We start from the raw sequence: 19,758 nt of genomic DNA, 5'->3' as shown, positions 1-19,758 counted from the left end.
ACATGCCCCCCCCCCCCCTCCCTAGTGGTGCATTCGTCATCTTTGAATTTTAGGTTCACCTCATTTTAACATTAGGAGGTAGATGTGGGCACTTTGACATCGCTAATAGTTCTATGAGAAGGACTAGTGATGGAGTTGTGCCAATGGAATTTCAACTTGGAGGTGCAATTCATCATTGTTTGAGTTCTAATCATGCTAATTTGAGACTTAAGGGATATCTGATTATTGAAGGTTTTGAGTGTTGAAAAAGACGATGGTGACGTTGCCGGAGTAGCAACCTTGTTCTTTAAAATTTAGGTGAAAAATTGAGCCTTTTCACATAATTCAAGGACAAATTTTAATTTTCTTCCAGTTAAATAGTCTCACCAATTGAAAAAAAATAGTCTATTACCAAAAATAAATAAATATATGTCATCAATCAATTTGGGGTAAGTCAAGTCCATTTTGATTAATTACAAGAATAAATATGACTTAACTATTATAATAGTGTAATTCTACCAATGACGTTTGATGAGAGTAATATTATGCAGACCTTATTGTATCTTGGGAGGTTGGCCTGACAATTAATGGAAGGTAAATCTAACCCATTTCACAAAGATAAAAAGGTAAATCTAATATACAATATTTTTTAATCCCGACTCCTCACTAAGAGATCTCACCTTTTGCTCCCTAAATAACTTAAATATGTAACAACCACCAACAAGAATGTCACTTTTAAACTAAGAAGTTTCATTATGCGTGAGAAAATATGACTTAGGAGGTAAGTGTACCACTTTCATTCATTCAAAGAGAAATGTGAAAGATACATAAAGCACTAATTAATCAAATAGTCAAGCAATATGATGATTATGACTTAATTGAACCACTACAAATTTTAATGGAAATATCAATGCCCAATTGCCCACTACCTTCGAAATTCTTGGAGACACACATTTAATTAGTATAGGAAATTTGATGAAAAAAATTATTAGCAAAATATGGTAATGCTTTAGTGAATATATATTTGATAGTTCGATTAAAAATAATTATATTTACTAACTAAACATTTATATTAAAAAAAATTACAATATAAAGTATGTATACTATATGTGAATATACAAAAAGAATATGTAAATGTCAGCTATTATTTTAATATGAGGCATCGGAGTAGGAGGGCGCAAATTTGGAAGTGGAATGATTTCCCTGAATATTCATTAGTATTTGGTTTCTAAGTATTTTAGGAATTATTTATCCGGTATAAACTGACTATACATAAAATATACATTGACTATTCAATCTCAATCAATTCGAAATCACCTTTAAACAATTTCAAATTTTAGATATAAAATCCTTTGAATATTTTAAATCTTTTGACATATAATTTATTCGAAAGAATTCACGTTCACGATACATCAATTTTATTTATTTTAAAAAAGAAGAAGAACAACAACAAATCAAGCCACTTTTTGTAAGGCAAAAGTACCAAAGGGCTATTTATGATAAACATGACTTATTTTTTTATATAAGAAATATAATGTAATAGACATTTTGTCTAATTTGCCCTATTTTTATTTTTATTTTAATTTTGTGGGCTTCCGGGATTAAACTAATAAAATGGACCAAGCGGCCAAGATTTAATTGGAAACAAAAAAAGCAATTACTACCTAATTACTTTTCTTTTTATGTATTTTTTATCCCTCCCGAGGGGGAACTCCCACCTTTTTGCTCCTTTGGTGATTCAAACTTACAACTTTCAAGTTGAAAGTGAGGGGTGCTTACCATCCGAATAACACTCTCTTGTCAATTACTACCTAATAATACAAACACTCATACCATGTTTATTAATTCTTCCTAAAGTTGAAACAATTACATATTATCTCAATAGTTAATAATTTCACACTAAATTTCAAGCCAGATACAACTAGATACATGTATCTTTGCTACCTGATATATTTTAAAATACAAATACATAGAGAGAGAGGCGAGTGAGAGAGGAGAGAGACGAGTGAGATAGGAGACATGCAAGCGAGAGAGTCAGTGTATCCTATATACATTTGAATCCACTTGAATACAATGTATTTGAGATACCAGATATATTCTGAAAAAAATATACATAGGGAAAGAGGTAAGCGAGAGAGAAGATAGATGAGCGACAAAGTCAATGTATCTCAAACACATGTGAATCTACTTTGATACAATATATCTAAAATAATTACACGTAATTTTGACCCTACATATCCGAAATATATGTATCTATAGATCAAAATATGGCATGAATGACAATTTTGAAAATTCATGGAAAGATAAGTAATTAAGCCCTAGACTAGTAAAATTTGTATTGTTTACCTAGAAAATTATACATTATCAAGAAGACGAGCCTTATTTTAAAACTTGTTTTTGGGTTTTCACTTAGCGTTCAATATCTACTTTGATTCCCGAGTAATTACAATTTACGTTGAAAAATCCTACTTGAAAGGGAAAATTGTTTTTTTTTAATCAAAATTGATTCTATATTCAGAATTCAAAGTTGAGAACTTTAAAAATATAAAAGTATTTTTCACTCCACCACAAAGTTTGTTGATTTCTTTTTAACCTCAATAAAATATTATCCAACTGCCTACATAGTCTACTTTTTTTTTTTTTTTTTTGAGGAAGTAGATTATGTTAAACATCTTCATTTTTATGGAAAGTAAGATATATAATCTTCTCTCTTTTTCTATTTATACGTCGTCCTTTTCAAAAATAGATATTTCTTAATATTTATTATTTCATAAAATCAATGCATAAATGACACTATTCTTCTTATTTTACCTTTAAGACTTATTAGCCTTGAAAGTATGCATTTGAACAACATAAGAAAATTATGTAATTAATTCATATACATTGGTCAAATTAATTAATCAAAATAAATTAATATATATTCATTGAAAACTTGACTTCAAGAACACTAAATAAGAATCCAATAGTAAGCTCACCTAATTTCTTAAGGAGCATAAAATAAAAAATGATGACAATTAAATAAAAATGGAGGGAGTATTTTTTAACCTCCACCATAAATTTTGTAATTGGTATTTTGTGTCCCCAGATTAGGAAATAATTAACATAACTTGGCAATTAATTAATAATTTGTTTTGTGTTATTTATTACTCAAATATGTCATAGGGCTATATATTTGGGAGAATATCTTCAATTTTTCACAATTCTCACTATATTTTGAGCACCAAAATCATATATTCTTCAATGGCCATTACAAAATTTTCCCTTCAATCAGCTTTGTTGTTTTGCTTGGTTTTATTTTCTCTGTTAACTCTTCATGATTGTATGTCCTTCAAATTTATTCCTCTAATATTTACTATTATTTATTATTATATAATTTTCATTTTTCGCAAAAATAATAATTGAGGAACATATATAAATTTTGATTTTGCGATAAACCATTCAAAAAATGAGACGTTTCCAACAAAAAAAATTGAGAGTTTGATGAGAAGTCCTTCAAAAATGTTTATGTGGAGCAAATTTCGAACAAAAGTTCTATATGTAGCTCTTGTGTTTTTAGTAGTGATACGACTTAAATAGGTTGATATAATGTAAAAAAATATTTATGCTATCAATATAGTAGTAAACTTGCATTTTTCCCAAATTAAACGGTTACATGTTATTATTTTTAGATAATCTGAATATAAAAACTTCTTTTACAAGTGTTAATATATAAAAGTTAATCAACTGTTTTTTTTTTAATTTTATGAAATGCAGGTGATGAAGGTACAAAAATAAAACCGAAACTTGAAGAGGATTTGTGCATCCCATTTCTAGATCCACTGGAAAACCCCATATGGTGTTGCTCTTTGGGTAAAAAATGCTATAGTTCTCAAAAATTATGTCATGCTAAATGTCACAAATGACAAATTTTATGAACAATTCTCAAATAATATTTCCAAGTTTCATGTTGCTAGTTATGCTAATGTATACTCTAAAAATAAAATAACTTGATTATCATTTATAAAGTTCAATTTTAACTTTCAAATATTGATAATTATTTTAATTCATGTATTGAGTTTAAAATATTTGAGTTGAGTGGAGGGAAAGAGGAAGACTTTTCATCATTTACGAGGTATTGAATGGAGGGAAACAAATCACATTTCTTGATTCTTTTCGAAAAAATAGCAAAACAAAATTTCCTTCAAGATCTTTCTTTTGAAAAAATCCACCTCCTTATCTTGTCCATTAAAGTCAAATAGTGACAAATAAAAATGAATGAATTAATTTCATAATGAACTTCATACTATAATAAATAGGGGTGTAGGATGCTAATTTATTAAACTTCATAGAGTATTATAATTGACTTTTTTTGATATGACAATACTGACAAATAAAAAATGAAAATCTATTTTAAGAATAAATAACAAGTAAAAAATGAACGGAAAAATTACGTGATAAAACTAAATATGAATTTTTTTGAATATTTAAAATTTGTAATATTAAATTTGAATCCACTCATTCGATGTTCAATCCATAATTTAAAAATTACCCAAGATCTTCAACCAAATGTAAAATAATATAATTTTATATTTTATTTTAGAAATATTATATCTTATACTTCACACCAAACGAACGAAGAATAGCAAACAAAATTTCCTTCAAGATCTTTCTTTTGAAAAATCCAACCCCCTTATCTCCTCCTTTTACTAAAATGACCAAAGATTTTTTTTTTTTTAAATACCATTATGGACCAATGATCAAAGAATTCATCATTTTTTGTTTTGTTTTGTCTTCTTCTCTATTGTGTTCACGTGACCTTCCTCTTTTCTTTCTACCTCGAGACCCCCCACACTCCCAAACTCTCACTTCTCTACTACCCAACATCCTAGGCAGTTGTGATAATAGTTTAAAGAATCTCAACCCAAATCAAGATTCAAAGATTTCTCTTTTTTTTCTCCATAAAGATTCAATCTTTTTCTTTCTTTGTTGGATTCTGCTTTTGAATGGCTTCAGTAACTAGTAGGAGTTCATCATAATCATGTCATTTTGGTTTAACCCCAAATCAAGATTTCCCTTTTTCTTCCCAAAGATTCAATCTTTCTTCCTTTTTATTGGATTTTGCTGTTGAATGACTTCAGTAACTAGTAGGAGTTCAGCATAATCATGTCATTTTAAGCATTTTTGCTTTAACCCCAAATCAAGATTTCCCTTTTTAACTCCCAAAGATTCAATCTTTCTTCTCTTTGTTGGATTGTGCTTTTGAATGACTTCAGTAACTAGTAGTAGTTCAGCATAATCATGTCAATTTTAGCATTTTTGCTTTAACCCCAAATCAAGATTTCCCTTTTTAACTCCCAAAGATTCAATCTTTCTTCTCTTTGTTGGATTGTGCTTTTGAATGACTTCAGTAACTAGTAGTAGTTCAGCATAATCATGTCAATTTTAGCATTTTTGCTTTAACCCCAAATCAAGATTTCCCTTTAACTCCCCAAAGATTCAATCTTTCTTCTTTTATGTTGGATTTTGCTGTTGAATGACTTCAGTAACTAGTTGGAGTTCAGCATAATCATGTCATTGTTACCATTTTTTTCAATCTTTCTGTTCTTGGTTTTCATTCTTGAAGCAGCAGCAGCAGTTCATAGCTGTTTAAAATCTGAAATCTCATGTCCACCTTTTGCTTCTTTTCCCCCTTTTCCTTTTTCTTCATCTCCTGGTTGTGGTCATCCTTCTTTTCAAATCCAATGTTCACCTTCACATGCTGTTATTTCAATCAATAACTTGTCTTTCTCTTTGCTTCATTATGAGTCTACTTCTTCAACTCTTCTTCTTTCTCCAGCTTCACTTTCACAAAATGAAATCAGCTCAGTATCTACTGATTTCAAGAACTGTTCTTTGCACCATAGATCCATTTCCCTTTCTGGTTCACCATTTAAGGTCTCTGACTCATCTTGTTCTAGGCTTTCTGCTCTTAGGCCTTGTCCACCCACAAATCTCCCTAATTGTAGTCACTGTCCATGGCAATGTAAACTTATCAAGAACCCACTTCAGCTTCTGCATGAATGTGGATTGAGACACCATTTTGAGTCTGATGAAAGATGCCAAAGTGACATTCTTGGGTTTCTTGATGAATTCTTGAAAATGGGGATTGAGGTTGAGTGGGATGAAGAACAAGATTCATATTTTTCAAACTGTAGGACTTGCAGAGCTAGCAGTGGTGTTTGTGGATTCAATTCTTCACACCCAAAGAAACCATTTTTATGTTTTCCATCATCACAAGTTAGGTACTCACCTCCTTTGATTGGACAAAAAAGCGCGAATCGTGTAGTTATGTTGTCAATGGTCTTTCTATTTGTGTGTTTTCTGGTTGTTTTCTCTATTGGATCTTTAATTTTTCGTTCAAGAGGTAAAGGGGCTGGTTCAGAAGAAGATCCCACTATCATTTACCTTCGTAGGCATCGATTAGCTAGTTTACTTCCACCAGTTTTCCCTTATGAGGAACTTGAAAGCTCCACAAATCACTTTGATCACAAGAGGAAACTTGGGGATGGAGGATTTGGTTCTGTGTACTTGGGGAATCTTGATGATGGTAGGCTTGTTGCAGTAAAGCATTTGCATAAGCATTCTCCCACTGGTACCAAAGCTTTTTCAACAAAGTCATTTTGCAATGAAATCTTGATTTTGTCATCAATCAATCACCCAAATCTAGTCAAACTTCATGGCTATTGTAGTGATCCAAGAGGGCTTCTTTTGGTTTATGACTATGTTCCAAATGGTACTCTTGCTGACCATCTTCATGGTAACAAGAATTTGTACAAAAAAGGTTCTTTAACATGGACTTTAAGAGTTGATATAGCACTACAAATTGCAATGGCAATTGAGTACTTGCATTTCTCTGTTGTTCCACCTATAGTTCATAGAGATATTACATCAACCAACATTTTTGTAGAAAAAGATATGAGGGTAAAAGTTGGTGACTTTGGGCTTTCAAGACTCTTGGTATGCACAGATACATCAGTGGCATCTGGTGATTCAACTGGTGAAGTTTGGACAGGTCCACAAGGAACTCCTGGTTATTTAGATCCTGATTATCACAAGTCGTTTAGATTGAACGAAAAAAGTGATATATATAGCTTTGGTGTTGTGTTGTTGGAACTAATAACAGGGATGAAAGCTGTAGACCAAAAGAGGGAGAAGAGGGAAATGGCATTGGCTGATATGGTAGTTTCAAGAATTCAAATGGGGTTGTTGCAGCAAGTTGTGGACCCTTTTTTGGTGGTGGATGGTGAAGCAATGGAAGGCGTCGGCGCAGTGGCTGAGCTCGCGTTCCGTTGTGTAGCGGCCGATAAGGATGATCGGCCTGATTCAAGAGATGTGGTGGCAGAATTGAGAAGGATAAGGGGCAGGACAAGAGGAGTTGGAAGTGGTGGTATTTTGAGGACTTCAAATTCTAGTAACATGGTGGTTCCTGATGGGATTGGTCTAATTGACTAATTAATCGATTATTTGGTAGACAGAGTTAATCGATATCTATACTGATTAGAAATAGTCAGGTATTAGATAGAACGATCACATTGTGTGTATGATAATTGTGTTGATGAGAGGTAGCCGATATAATATGGTTCTGAGGTACCAACATCTCATTGAATAATCATCTGTTAAAGTGTAAATGTGTATTGTACATGTGTGTGGGATGGGTGGGGTGTCAGTTGAAGTATTTGTTTGATTGTGGTAAAATGGAATGTTAATATATCCCACTTTTTTTACCGCTTGTGAATTTACTTTTTGTTTCTTCACTTAGCTATGATAATAATTGCAGATGTTAATACTCAAAACTCAATGCTTAACCAAGAACTTGTAATTTTGATTATTGTTTTAAGACACTAAATATTGTGCATTCATCAGATGCTATATTTACTCTAGTTGTGAGAGAAAATGAAAAAAAAAGGTTCCTTATATTTGATGGTAGGTTTGAAATAGTCCCTCAAGTATACACTAAACAGGTTAAGTTGAATATTTTTTAGTTAGATTTGAAGGGAACTATGAAAAATTAAGAGGGTGTTTGAATTGACTTATAAGTTAGTCAAATCTATTTTTAAATCAATTTTTTACTTTTGGAAGTGCTTGACAAATATAAAAAATAACTTAAAATAAGTTAGAAAGCGTTTTGCAAGGTCAAAATTAACTTAAAATAAGTTTAAATGACTTTAAATAAGTCAAAAATTAAAAGTACGTCTCTCCCTATTTTTTATTTTGACTTAAAAGTCATTTCAATTTGATTTTTTATTTTTAACTTAAAAACTGTTTTTTTAAGTCAATTCAAACGGTCTCTAGGAATGCATGTGCTTTACTAGTCAAAACAAACTAGTCACTACCATTAGTGACTATTTTCATGTCATTTTCAACAAAAAATTGGAGCTATCTAAGTTTTGAATTTCTATTTGGGAAACATCCACATGGATCAATTTGACTTTTTAGCAACTAATTTTGGCAAAAGGGACAAGGAATAATGTAAGGTCACCTTGTGAGTTGATAGTACAAACATTATTGGCCAACATGATGGCACATCTACTAGTCAATTAAGTTAGGTCCCCTCAAAATCACAACTGCTATACCATGTGCCATTTCATTGCCAAATCAAAATATTACTCATTTATTCAAGATTTTGTAGTTTCTTCTCTATCTATGCTGGTGAAAGATAACATGTCCACTCGATAAAATAATAGTTAAAGTACAACAATCAGCAATCTGATCTGAACATCACCGTTATGAAAAAAAGAGATTATTTAAGATTTCCGAGTTTTCTTCTTGTTCTCGCTACAAGTGTCTCCGACCACCAACGATAGAATTGGCTTGGGGGACACTGCTTATAAAATACACAACATGGAGAAACTTTACTACACATTCTACTAGAGGAGAAAAGAGTGATACAATAAGTGAAAATCACTAACATTAAGAGGTGGATGAGAGTTTATTTTGGATAGTTATCATCCTTTTGCCAAGATTAATTGAAGTATGCACCTTCCAATGACTCAGCTTTTTTGCCTGCTTCTATAGCTTCTTGGTTTCTTGACATTGATGAATAACCTTTTTCCTGAACCAACAAGCAACAATAATACATTATAATTCAATTCCTTGGCGCGGAGGACAAATCAAGGCTTGAAAAGTTGGTTTGTCGAGAAAGAGGAGAGAGATCAAACAAGGATTTACCGAGAATGACTAGAAAGGTGGAAACAAGGCCAGATATAATTTGATTATTGTGAACAAATTCAAAATCTTTATAGATAGAGCCAATCATTATTCTCAATTGTAGGGTGAATGGAATCCGATACATAAATCAACTAATAAAAGAACAGAAAAAGCTTCTCATTCAATATACTATAGTTTTCATTCTACATGCAACTAGAACTCTATGCCTTACAACTTGATAGCATCAAATTTGAGCCTTTAGAAACCTTATGAGGACATTAAAAATGGATCATTGAAGCATATGATATTTTATAGTTGGAATGTGCTTATACTTATAATTTGCACAAGTACATGAAAGAACACTGTTTATTGGTACAATTTTCCATTTTACCTCCATATTATTACATAAAACACTGCAAATTTACTGCAGAATTTGGAGATACAAAGTCAAGGTAAACAGTAATTCATAGTGGAATGTGCAACCCACGAGGTACGTATTTGACAGACTATTATCGATTTGATTTGTCGATGCATGTTAGAAAAGAATAAAGGCTTATGTGAGGCAATTGAAACACCTGGATAAGGAGTGCTAATCCTAAGAGATGGCAGTGAAAAGGGCAGTTATTCCTGAACAATCTACTCAGCTTAGAAGCTAAAATTATGGAGCAGAGAGCCAAGACATACCAGGAGGCGCCACAAGAATGGGGTTCCTTCCCTCTTTTTTAGCTGCTTCTCTATTGCCTCAATAGCTGCGAGTTCCAAAACCACAGCTTAAGAAGTGACTAAGAACTTTTAAGAGTAGACAAAAATAAGTGTATACCAAAGAGTGAGGTTTAAAGGGTAGCCCGGGTGACTGATCCTGCCATAATGTATTTCTACCTATTATAGCACCGGCAACCGAAGTCGAGCATACATACGACGATCTTCATGCGTGAATAGACGGGAGGAAAGAAAGGGCGGTAGATGATAATGAGAAAGGGCGCCGCGTCTGGACGGGCGGAATGGATGAGCGAAAGGTGTCATGCCATGGAGTGGGGAATAGCCCTCGTCTCATGTAAGACAACTAAATGCACCTCGAGGTGCTGCCGAGGAACTGAGGGACCTTCTCGAGCACAGGATAGGTAATTGAGAGATAGAGCTAGCCTATTCGTTATGGGAAATCAATGCTCCGGGCCAAATAGAGCTTACCTACGGCACCTGGCTTTCTATCGTAAAGCCAAAGACGCCCCAAGACAAGGTACAACTGTTGGGAAGGGGACATGATCAATAGAACCTGGCTGGATCCGGGCTGGGATAGTGGCGCCCATTCTTAACCAGTTCCGAAAGGGTTCGCTCATGCTGGAGGGAGCATCCCCACTTAGTGATCGGTCCGCTAGTTCACGCAAATCCGAAGAAGTTATCACGGACGAGCCACATGCAGGGAAACTTGCACGTGTGGTTCTGGCCGGGCTTTCCTGAGGTATCTAATAACCTTGCTTCTGCTCGCCGCTGGCGCACCTCTCCTAACTATTGCCCATTTATTCTGGAATAATCTTTTTAGGAGGGACAATTTTACATATTTCTGCCAAATCCTTCTATTATTAAGTACGGCTGGTACCATTTCGATGTGTTTCAATGAAGGTGTCATGCAGAGAGATCCTAGGATCAAGTTTCCTTCCTTATCAAAGAGGCCATTCTTTTTCTCGCAACCCTACTTTGACTACTCCTCTTTTGAGCTGACGGTCTATTAGAGACAACCTTCCTACCTCACAAAGGTAGGGGTAAGGTCTGCGTACATCCTAATCTTCCCAAACCTCATTTGTGGGATTATACTGGGAATGTTGTTGTTGTTGTTCTTAAAGAGGCCATACTCCATTTTACAGGAATAAAAACCACCACCACCCCCGGAAACTTCTAAAAAGAATTTCTTTCAGAATAGAAGCTAAATGATCTACCTTTTGTAGCCTGACCACTGTTTAGCAACATAGTGATCCAAACTTCATTGAAAACGTCAAGCTGTTCGTCTGACGCTCCAATAATCTGCACAAAGTAGTATTTTGCTAATCATTCATGAAACATATAAAAATAATGCTAAATAAACTACAGAAGTCCCCCTTGTTGTTATGTTCAAACTACCTTGTAGTCAATGGCATCAAATGTTTGTCCGAGCAATTCCAATGCCCGTTCATTTTCACCCTTACCATATTCGAATAACGCTTTTGCAAGCTAAAATAAAATATAAGGAAAGAATTAAAAGTTAAAAATTGAAAGAAACGGTTTTTATCTATCAAATATCAAGCGTACGATTATTAAATGAATCAATGTTTTCAAAGATGTGATAGGCACGAGAATCTTAAGCAATAGAATAATCAATACTCCCTCCGTTAAATTTTGTTTGTCTTACTTTCCTTTTTTGTCCGTTTTAAAAAGAATGCCTTCCTTTTTTTGGCAATTCTTTTATTCTAACTTTCAACATGGCATGTTTATGTTCAAGGAGACAAGATTAAAAGACATTTTGGTACCTTCTACGCATCTTTAGTGATCACAAAATTCAAAAGTTTTCTTTACTTTCTTAGCGTGTCAAGTTAAACCAAACAAACAAATTAAAACGGGAGTAAGTTTAAACAGTAATATGTTTTCATCTCCCTCAGAAACCATGATCCTCATCTAAATTCTAAAGTAGCAGCAGAATGAATCCTTTGGATCTAAAAGAAAGGCCTAAGTTATAAAGACAGTAAAATGCATTAGGAAAATCTTTTAGTATTAAATAAAAATGATTATTTTGCTATTGAAAGAGGAAAGAAGCTGTGAAGTGTGAGTACTTCTCCAAGAAGTTATGCAGAATTTAGTAAATAGAAAAAAGAAAAAGGGACAAACCAGCACAGCTCTCTGCATATATTCTTGTTTTTTCTTGGTCATGGCAGAAATTCTACAGGAAAAGCACAAAATTATCAGAGTGAGTGGTTGGACACAGCATGGTTTATGAAATTGGAAAGAGTGCTAAATCCGTCCTGACCTGTATTTTAAACCCTCGAGTAACTCTTCTGCTTTAGAAACTTCACCTGTACAGGATAGGGCCCATAACACCAATACATCCAGGTGCCATTCAAGATACCAGAAAGCCTAATATAGCAGTGGCAGCACAAAGACACAGAACATTTAGTTTGTATTACATTGTATAGACAGAAGGGGAAGAGGACCGCACAATGTAATTGCTAAATGGAAGTTCATAGTAATGCAGATCAAATTTACAGTTCCAATCCAAAGTATCATTAACATTAATCTGAAAGGAAATGATTCATGAAAAAGCAAATGACACTGAAAGAATGAAACCCGATTCATGTCATTAATCCATTTTCTCAACTGATTGAAGATATACTTCATCAGTATTATACTATTTAGTAAGGGGTTACGGAGGAGCTTTCTGAAAGCATGTATTGTTAAATAGACTTAAATCGCCACCTTCCATTTCACAATAAGAACAAGTCTATCAAATTTGTTTCATATTTTTTCATGTAGTCTTTGATGATTAGCTAAACGAACTAGCTTGTTATCCGATTTTTCACATCTCAAAAGTAGGAAGGACCAACATATCCCAACTTAAATGAATATGCATGCAATTATCCTATAACCTAAAAAGAGAAATTAACATGCTTCTACCTTCTCAAAAAAAAAATTAACATGCTTCTGCACCTGAACTCACTTTATCTGTCAGACGATCAGCTAGGATCTTTAAACGGTCCCCAAATATATTAATCCCACCTCGTAGATATACCCGGAGTAACAAACCAACAGCATTCAAGTACACCTGCATGCGAAGAAAAATGTAACTCTCAGCATATTGAAAGAACTAAAATGTTCTTTGACTACAAACAACTAACTTACTTCGGCTGGACTAGCATCAATTCTTTCCAACTCTTTCCAGATGTTTTGATCATAAACATCTCTTACTTTTTCCATGGGCGAATGACCTTCCATATAACAAAGCGCAACGTGCCACCAATTGTGTGTATACCTGCAATATCCTAATGGTTAGCTTTTAAAAATACTATATTCAGAGCCGAACTAGGAGTGCTTTTATCAGATTCTGTGCATACATAAAAGATGACAAAGAACTCCAGGTTCTTGAGCACTCCTCCATAAATTGTACTGCTTCTTTAAAACGACACTCATACTGAAAAACATGACAGAGCTGCAAGGAGATTGTGATAAAATAAGCAAAAAAATAGTATACAAGAATATCAGTGAATGAATAAAATGCATTTCCTCCGGCAACAAAATGATACAAACTACACCGCCTATTCCATCACAATAAAAAATTATGTCCATGCTTATTGTTTTTCTCAAAGGATAAAACAATAGGAAGAGATTCCTTCAAATGCTCAGTAAGATTAACGGTACTATTTTGAGATAAGGTTAGCTAGCTGGATTGACAACAAATGATTAGATGAGAGATAGCCTGCCATATAGGATAGGAATTTGAAAATTGGAAGAATAAAATGGGACCTATGTTAACTATCCGCAGTATTATGATGACTGGACTAGCAATCAAAAGTTTGTTATGTGCAATGGATATTTCACTAGTTGGGATAGAGGTTAATGGTTGATGGTACAATTACACGGTTTGTTCTGTGCAGAAGATTTTCACTAGCTTGGTCTGGTGTTTGCCAGCAACCTTTGTAACCACTACCTAGTTTGGTTAGATACCTACATGGAAATATAGGGATAAACAAGTTTTTTGACGGAGCCAATCCAACTAGTTTGGTATCGAGGCATAGAAGTAGTTATTGTTGATAAATTTTGCAGAGTAAACTCAAGCATGTATAATACCACAAATGTGCTTGTATCAGCTAGAAAGGAAAGAGTAACTAGTACAGGAGTAACTCACAGCATGGTGTGTCCAGGCATCTTCACTATCAATCTCAAAGCCTTTCTTTGCAGCTTCTTTTGCCTCCACATATCGACCAAGCTCTAATAGGGCAAATGCGAGCATGCCATAAATGTAACTTTCGTGTTTATTTACTGGTAGGGCCTGTAGGACAAAATCAAGAAACTTTACTAGGAAGAATTACATGAAAGAAATCTGAACTCATTTTTAAAGAAATGACTACATTAGTCACTCCTATTATGGATATTCAACCTCCAGATATTAAGTCTGATACAAGTTATTACATATTTATTTTATTGTTTTTGTTTCTTAAGTTGTCTAGGAGAGGAGGAAGTCAAGGCAATATCTAGTCAATATGGTATGAACCTGTTCAACAAGTTTCAGAGACAAATCAGGGCGACCCATGTAGAAAGAGAGCACTTGAGCACGCTTTACCGTGACCAGATCTCTTGGGAAATCCTTAAGCAGCTGCAAATAGGTAATGCATATATCAATCAAGAGAGTATGCTGAGATCATCAAAGCAAACTCATAAAGATACTAAAATGGATACATGATGACAATTGACACCACCTACTATTTGTCCTTTTCTTTTTGACTAGTCCATCTTACAATATCCTTATGGTTTTAAAGTAACAGATTTTAAATAATTTTATGTCAAAGACCAACAAAATCAGATACTCCTTGACAGGTTATTTTCTGATTCAATGAAGACCAAATTTGAGTACTCGAAAGATCGCTAAATAACAGTTAGTATCTGATGAAATTGAACTGGGATTCAAATGATAATTGGAGTTGTCAAAAGAACATAACACAGAAGAATGGATAGAACTATTTACAATCATATGGTTCTGAAAAATGGAATATTAGAGAGATAAACTTTGACACACTATGATTTAATGGGCATACTAGCTAATTGAAACTAGGTCACAGATTCCAGCCGTGGGAACAGTCTCTTACAGCAATGGATAAGGTTGCATACAATAGACCCTTGTGGTCCAACCCTTCCCCGAACCCTGCGCATAGCGAGAGCTTGGTGCACCGGACTGCCCTTTTACTAGCTAATTGAAAGTGTTACAACTATCCATAATCAGAAGCTGACAAGACACCATTGTAGTAGAACAATAAGATAAAAAACAAAACAAACAGCAATAAAAGAACCTACCTTCAAGTGTAGTTCAACAGCCACATCATCATCTCTATTAGGTAAAATCAAATAACTTACTGCCTCAAAAACGACTTTCTCATACAAGCTAGCTTGTTCCTAAACAAAGAAAATTAACAACAAATAAGTAAAACCAAACTCCCAAATACAAAAAGACAAACCAAAATGCACCCAAAAAAGTTGCAAAATTTGTACTAGACAAGACTTGGCAGCTTCAAGAAGTAGCATAGCACGCGAAGAATCAGCAGAGCAAAGAAAATGAGCAGCCAAAATATTAGCCAAAACACAAGTTGGGTCTTGTTTAGGAGCTTCCAATATAACTGACCTCTCTCTTCCATAGCTAAGTACCTGACCAAACCTCAAGAATCAAAGTTCACATAAACCCAAAATCAATAAAAATCTAATCTTTTTACTCAATACTGATAAAAATCTTATCTTTTTTACTCATACTGATAAAAATCAAGAAAATATGAAAAGGGTACCTGATGATAGTAAGAATTGATGGCAGATATGCAAGAATCAGAACTAGTCTTCACTTGATAACCCCATTTGTCTACTTTGAATTCTTCCATTTTCTTGAAGTTGTTGGGTTCTTCTTGTTCTTGATTTTGGTGATTTTTTTGTGTATAGAAAGATAAAATAGTAAAACGTGGAGGTTTTGCTTTTGGGATAGCGACGAAACAGGAGTTAGGCAAGTGACGCTGCGTCCGAATTTTTTTTGGTGTGCAATGTTTTTTTTTCTTTTTTCAGTATCCGTTATCCATATTGGAGCCGTCTAAATTTGGATTCGCGCTGAAAAGTCTCACATTGAGAATAAAACGCTCCCTAATAAAGACAATTTCGTACCTAAGGAAACTCAAACTCAAAACCTCTTAGTTAAAAATGAAGGAGTACTTACCACTCCCCCACAATCCCTTGTTGGTTTGGGTGTGCAATGTTGCTTATTGATTAGGATAGGTTTTTTTTTTTTTTTTAGTTTCTATCTATATAAAGAATGTTTTATTACTACTTTATCATATGAAAAATAAGTATATTATATATAGTGCTTCTTGGAAGTGTTGATGATGTAGTTTAAGGGGACAATGCAAATTTCTTATCCAAACTAGCTTGAAGATGAAAAGTACTAGAAATAGTATTTGATAGTCAATTTTGATTCTATTGAGTTATAATTGATTTTTTAAAATTCTGATCGTGAGACCTTACAATTCTGTCTTGACCCCTATTGAGACTTGATCTCGATATTCGATTCCAAATTTGAAACCCGATCTCAATCTCACCCAGACCCTGACACCAACCAACTAAGTCGAGTCTCAGATGAGATCGAGTTTGAAGTCGGTGTTGAGTCCAATCTCAATTTACGGTCAGGAGTAATTGGGTCACGAGTCCTGATCGAGTTTCGAGTAGGGGAGGGTCTCAGGTCGGACATTAGATTTCGAGTTAGGGTTCGATTGGGGTTAAGTTTCGGGTTGGTTCCCAGTTTGGGGCAGGTCTCTAGGCAATGTTGGGTTGAGTCCCAAGTCGGTTGGGGGCGGGGCAGGTTGTATTATGAGGTGGTAGGTTTTAGGTGCTAGGGGGTGAGGTTGAAAGAGAGTTTAGAAAAATGTTTTCCCTACTTTTGAGTCTTGGTAGATAAGTCATTTTTCTTAAATTAAAAGCTATTAGAAAAATATTTTTCAAAACATTTTAAGTTTGACGTTGAATGAATAGTCTTAACTTTTGACTTCACTTGTCCATATACAAAACTTCTAAGTATAATAACTTTTACTTTTTATCTTAAAGACTTGGTCATGATGCAAATGAGGATCAAAAGTTCAAGGTCGCTTATTTTAAGTCATTGGATGTAATTTACTGAAAGTTTGGGATTGACATATTAAAACATCAAAGAAAAATGTTCGAAGTTTGCTTGCTTCCAAAATGTTCAAAGTAGCCAATTTTCAATGTGTATGTCTAAAGTTCAAACGAAAAATTATAAGTTTAATTGCACAAATATGATAAATATTAGATAAATTTATAACTTTGGATGCGAATTTTTTTTTTTAACTTCAACCGTCTATATCTGGGGTTGATTCCAAAATGGCTAAATTTACACATATATAAAAATAATACTCCATCTGTTTCAAAAAGAATGTCCCAATTTCCTTTTTAGTATGTTTAAAAAAGAATGATCCTTTTCTTTTTTTGGCAGCAATTTAACTTTAACTTTCCATGTGGCATGTTTAGGGCCACGAGATAAAAGGACATTTTGATACATTTGATATAATTTTAATTTAGAATCACAAGATTAAAAAGTTTTATTTTTTTTCTTAAACCCCGTTTCAAGTCAAATTAAGCCATTCTTTTTTAATCCGAGGGAGTAATAAATTTTGGCTAAGCTTTAAATATGGTCCCAAAACAGGCTATTTGTGCACTTGTCCCAAAAGTACTTTTCTCATTGACAATATTTTCTTTTTAATTTGTTACAAAAAAGAGGGACAGCTTTTATTTTTAATTTTTTAAAAAGATTAAATTAAACTTTCCTTTTAATCCTTTGATGAAAAATTTTATACTCACACAAATACTATGAAATATTTAAAATCACAAATTTTACAAAAAAAATATTATGTTAAAAAATCACAATCTTTTTTTTTCTTTTGAAAAAAAAAAACTTTCTTAAACTGTATATTCAATCAAACAATATTACATTATTGTTTATACTCTTAATGACTCATAATTTAGACACTAAATTTATAAAGTTTTGGCACACACACACACACACACATAGATATATATATATATACTAGTCTATGGACACATGCGTTGCACGTGTATCCCAAGTTATTTTGTACAAGATTTTACATAATCATCTAAAATTATTGCAACACGTATTGAGTAATAAAAGACAAAATAAAAAAAGTTGCATGAATGTGATACTTTTCTAGCTATTTGATAGTTAAGTTCAAAATATGTGAATATGATTTCTGACAATTCAACAAAAATACTTCAATGTTCATGCTCGTGACAACACTACACCACTACAATACATATGATTATATACTACATTAAAATGAATAAAGCAAAAAAATAAATTGAAAGGAAAATTGTATAGGAAATAATCGATATTCTAAATTATAGATCTTAATTATTAGATAGATAAAAACAAGAACCAAAATGGAAAATAAGCCTATAATCTAAAGATATTGTACATACATAACAAGTGAGCCTGATGAAAATCAGAGAAAGCTAATAGCTACATCAAATACAACTCATGATATATATTTATTTATATTTATATATATTTATATTTATATTCATAAATATATAACATTAGTGTTAAATAGAATGTGATAATATTTATAACAATTAATGTATATTTACATTTTTGTCCATAAATATTATGAGTTTATAAGGACATTTTGATAATTTAATTTTTAACTTGGGGGCTTTCTATGTTAGGTTCCTACTAATTAAGATATACAATATAATGTACTTTCTTATCTCTTAAAAGTTATTGTGAGTCTTGAACAATTTCATTTGATTGGATTGGTAATATTTCTAGAAGAGACCATGCAACTAAATCGAAAATTCAAATTGGAGAATACAAGGGATATATAAAACAATCGTTTGGTGCTAAACCCAAGCTATCACCAAACTGTTGTCACATAGATGTGTGACGTCAAATAGCTTTCTTAGTTTGTAGTTATCTTCTTCCGGAGTCCGTGTTCATCTATCTAAATGAGCTCCTCCCTAAGATTATTCCATCAAAAACAACTACAAAGATAGTGTGAGACCTACGACTTAATTACTATTTTTTTGAATAAAAAATTTCAATTTTTGTGTAGATCTTCATCCTTCATGCAACATATCTTCAAGCATATGTAATTTTAATACAAGAAATTGTCATTTCATAATCTAATCCAAATCTTCTCTATTAAAGCACAACATTACAAAAGGAAAAACTTTTGACAAACAATTCAAGAAATTATCATCAAAAGCCTATCAAAAGAAAAAAATAATAGCAGCCTGTAGACATTGAAATTTTGTGGGATTCCACAAGACGTGTTCAATTCAAATTGGGACTCTAGAAGGTGTTCAGTTTCAATTAGAATTCTTGGAGGCTACTCAACTATAAACCCTAGTTCATGCCTACATAAAGGGTACTAAATTCCCTTAAAAGGCATCTCGAATATTCTACAAATTGATGGAATATTCATATAGAGGTCAACTCTAAATCATCCTAGTTCGAGAAATACGCCACAAACGGCCCTCGAATCATGGTTAAATCTTAGGAGAGTAGAATCAAGGGAGGAACTGAATTGTACCCGCAATCTTGATGAATAAAATTATGTTTCTTCATATTTTATTTGTGATTGTAATTTATTTTCTGTCACTTTAAAATTTGTTGCAAACACAGCCCAACAAATCTAATATAAAATACAAAGCCAAAAAATAAAGCACAAATATATACAAAATAAAAAGGGACTTTCGGCAATTAACTATATGAATTATTACTGAAAAGTATGTAAAACAACGCATAATATTACAACTCATTATCCTAAAAGAATATATATATATATATTAAGTTTAACTTCAAACTATTCAAACTAT

The 19,758-nt window shown here is 33.0% G+C and overlaps 2 protein-coding genes across 2 annotated transcripts; one reads left to right on the top strand and one right to left on the bottom strand.

The window, feature by feature from the left end:
• Positions 1 to 4,724: 4,724 nt before the first annotated feature.
• Positions 4,725 to 7,678, top strand: LOC102591381 (probable serine/threonine-protein kinase At1g18390). The gene has a single exon (XM_006357178.2). The coding sequence runs from the start codon at positions 5,527 to 5,529 to the stop codon at positions 7,447 to 7,449; it is 1,923 nt and encodes a 640-aa protein (XP_006357240.1). The 5' UTR covers positions 4,725 to 5,526; the 3' UTR covers positions 7,450 to 7,678.
• Positions 7,679 to 8,661: 983 nt separating this feature from the next.
• LOC102591043 (tetratricopeptide repeat protein 38) lies at positions 8,662 to 15,850 on the bottom strand. The gene is made up of 14 exons (XM_006357177.2): positions 15,657 to 15,850; positions 15,370 to 15,522; positions 15,175 to 15,273; positions 14,378 to 14,479; positions 14,012 to 14,155; positions 13,221 to 13,315; positions 13,009 to 13,138; positions 12,827 to 12,931; positions 12,140 to 12,246; positions 12,001 to 12,052; positions 11,260 to 11,349; positions 11,079 to 11,163; positions 9,829 to 9,893; positions 8,662 to 9,049 (listed from the first exon to the last, which is right to left on the bottom strand). Exons 1-14 carry the CDS (start codon positions 15,744 to 15,746, stop codon positions 8,960 to 8,962), a joined length of 1,407 nt encoding a protein of 468 aa, XP_006357239.1. The 5' UTR covers positions 15,747 to 15,850; the 3' UTR covers positions 8,662 to 8,959.
• Positions 15,851 to 19,758: the final 3,908 nt, after the last annotated feature.

The sequence above is a fragment of the Solanum tuberosum genome, unplaced genomic scaffold, assembly GCF_000226075.1.
Source record: "Solanum tuberosum cultivar DM 1-3 516 R44 unplaced genomic scaffold, SolTub_3.0 scf00243, whole genome shotgun sequence".
In the NCBI taxonomy this organism is placed as follows: domain Eukaryota; kingdom Viridiplantae; phylum Streptophyta; class Magnoliopsida; order Solanales; family Solanaceae; genus Solanum; species Solanum tuberosum.
The sequence above is the reverse complement of the archived record's forward strand: the minus strand, read 5'-3'. Positions and strand labels throughout refer to the sequence as shown.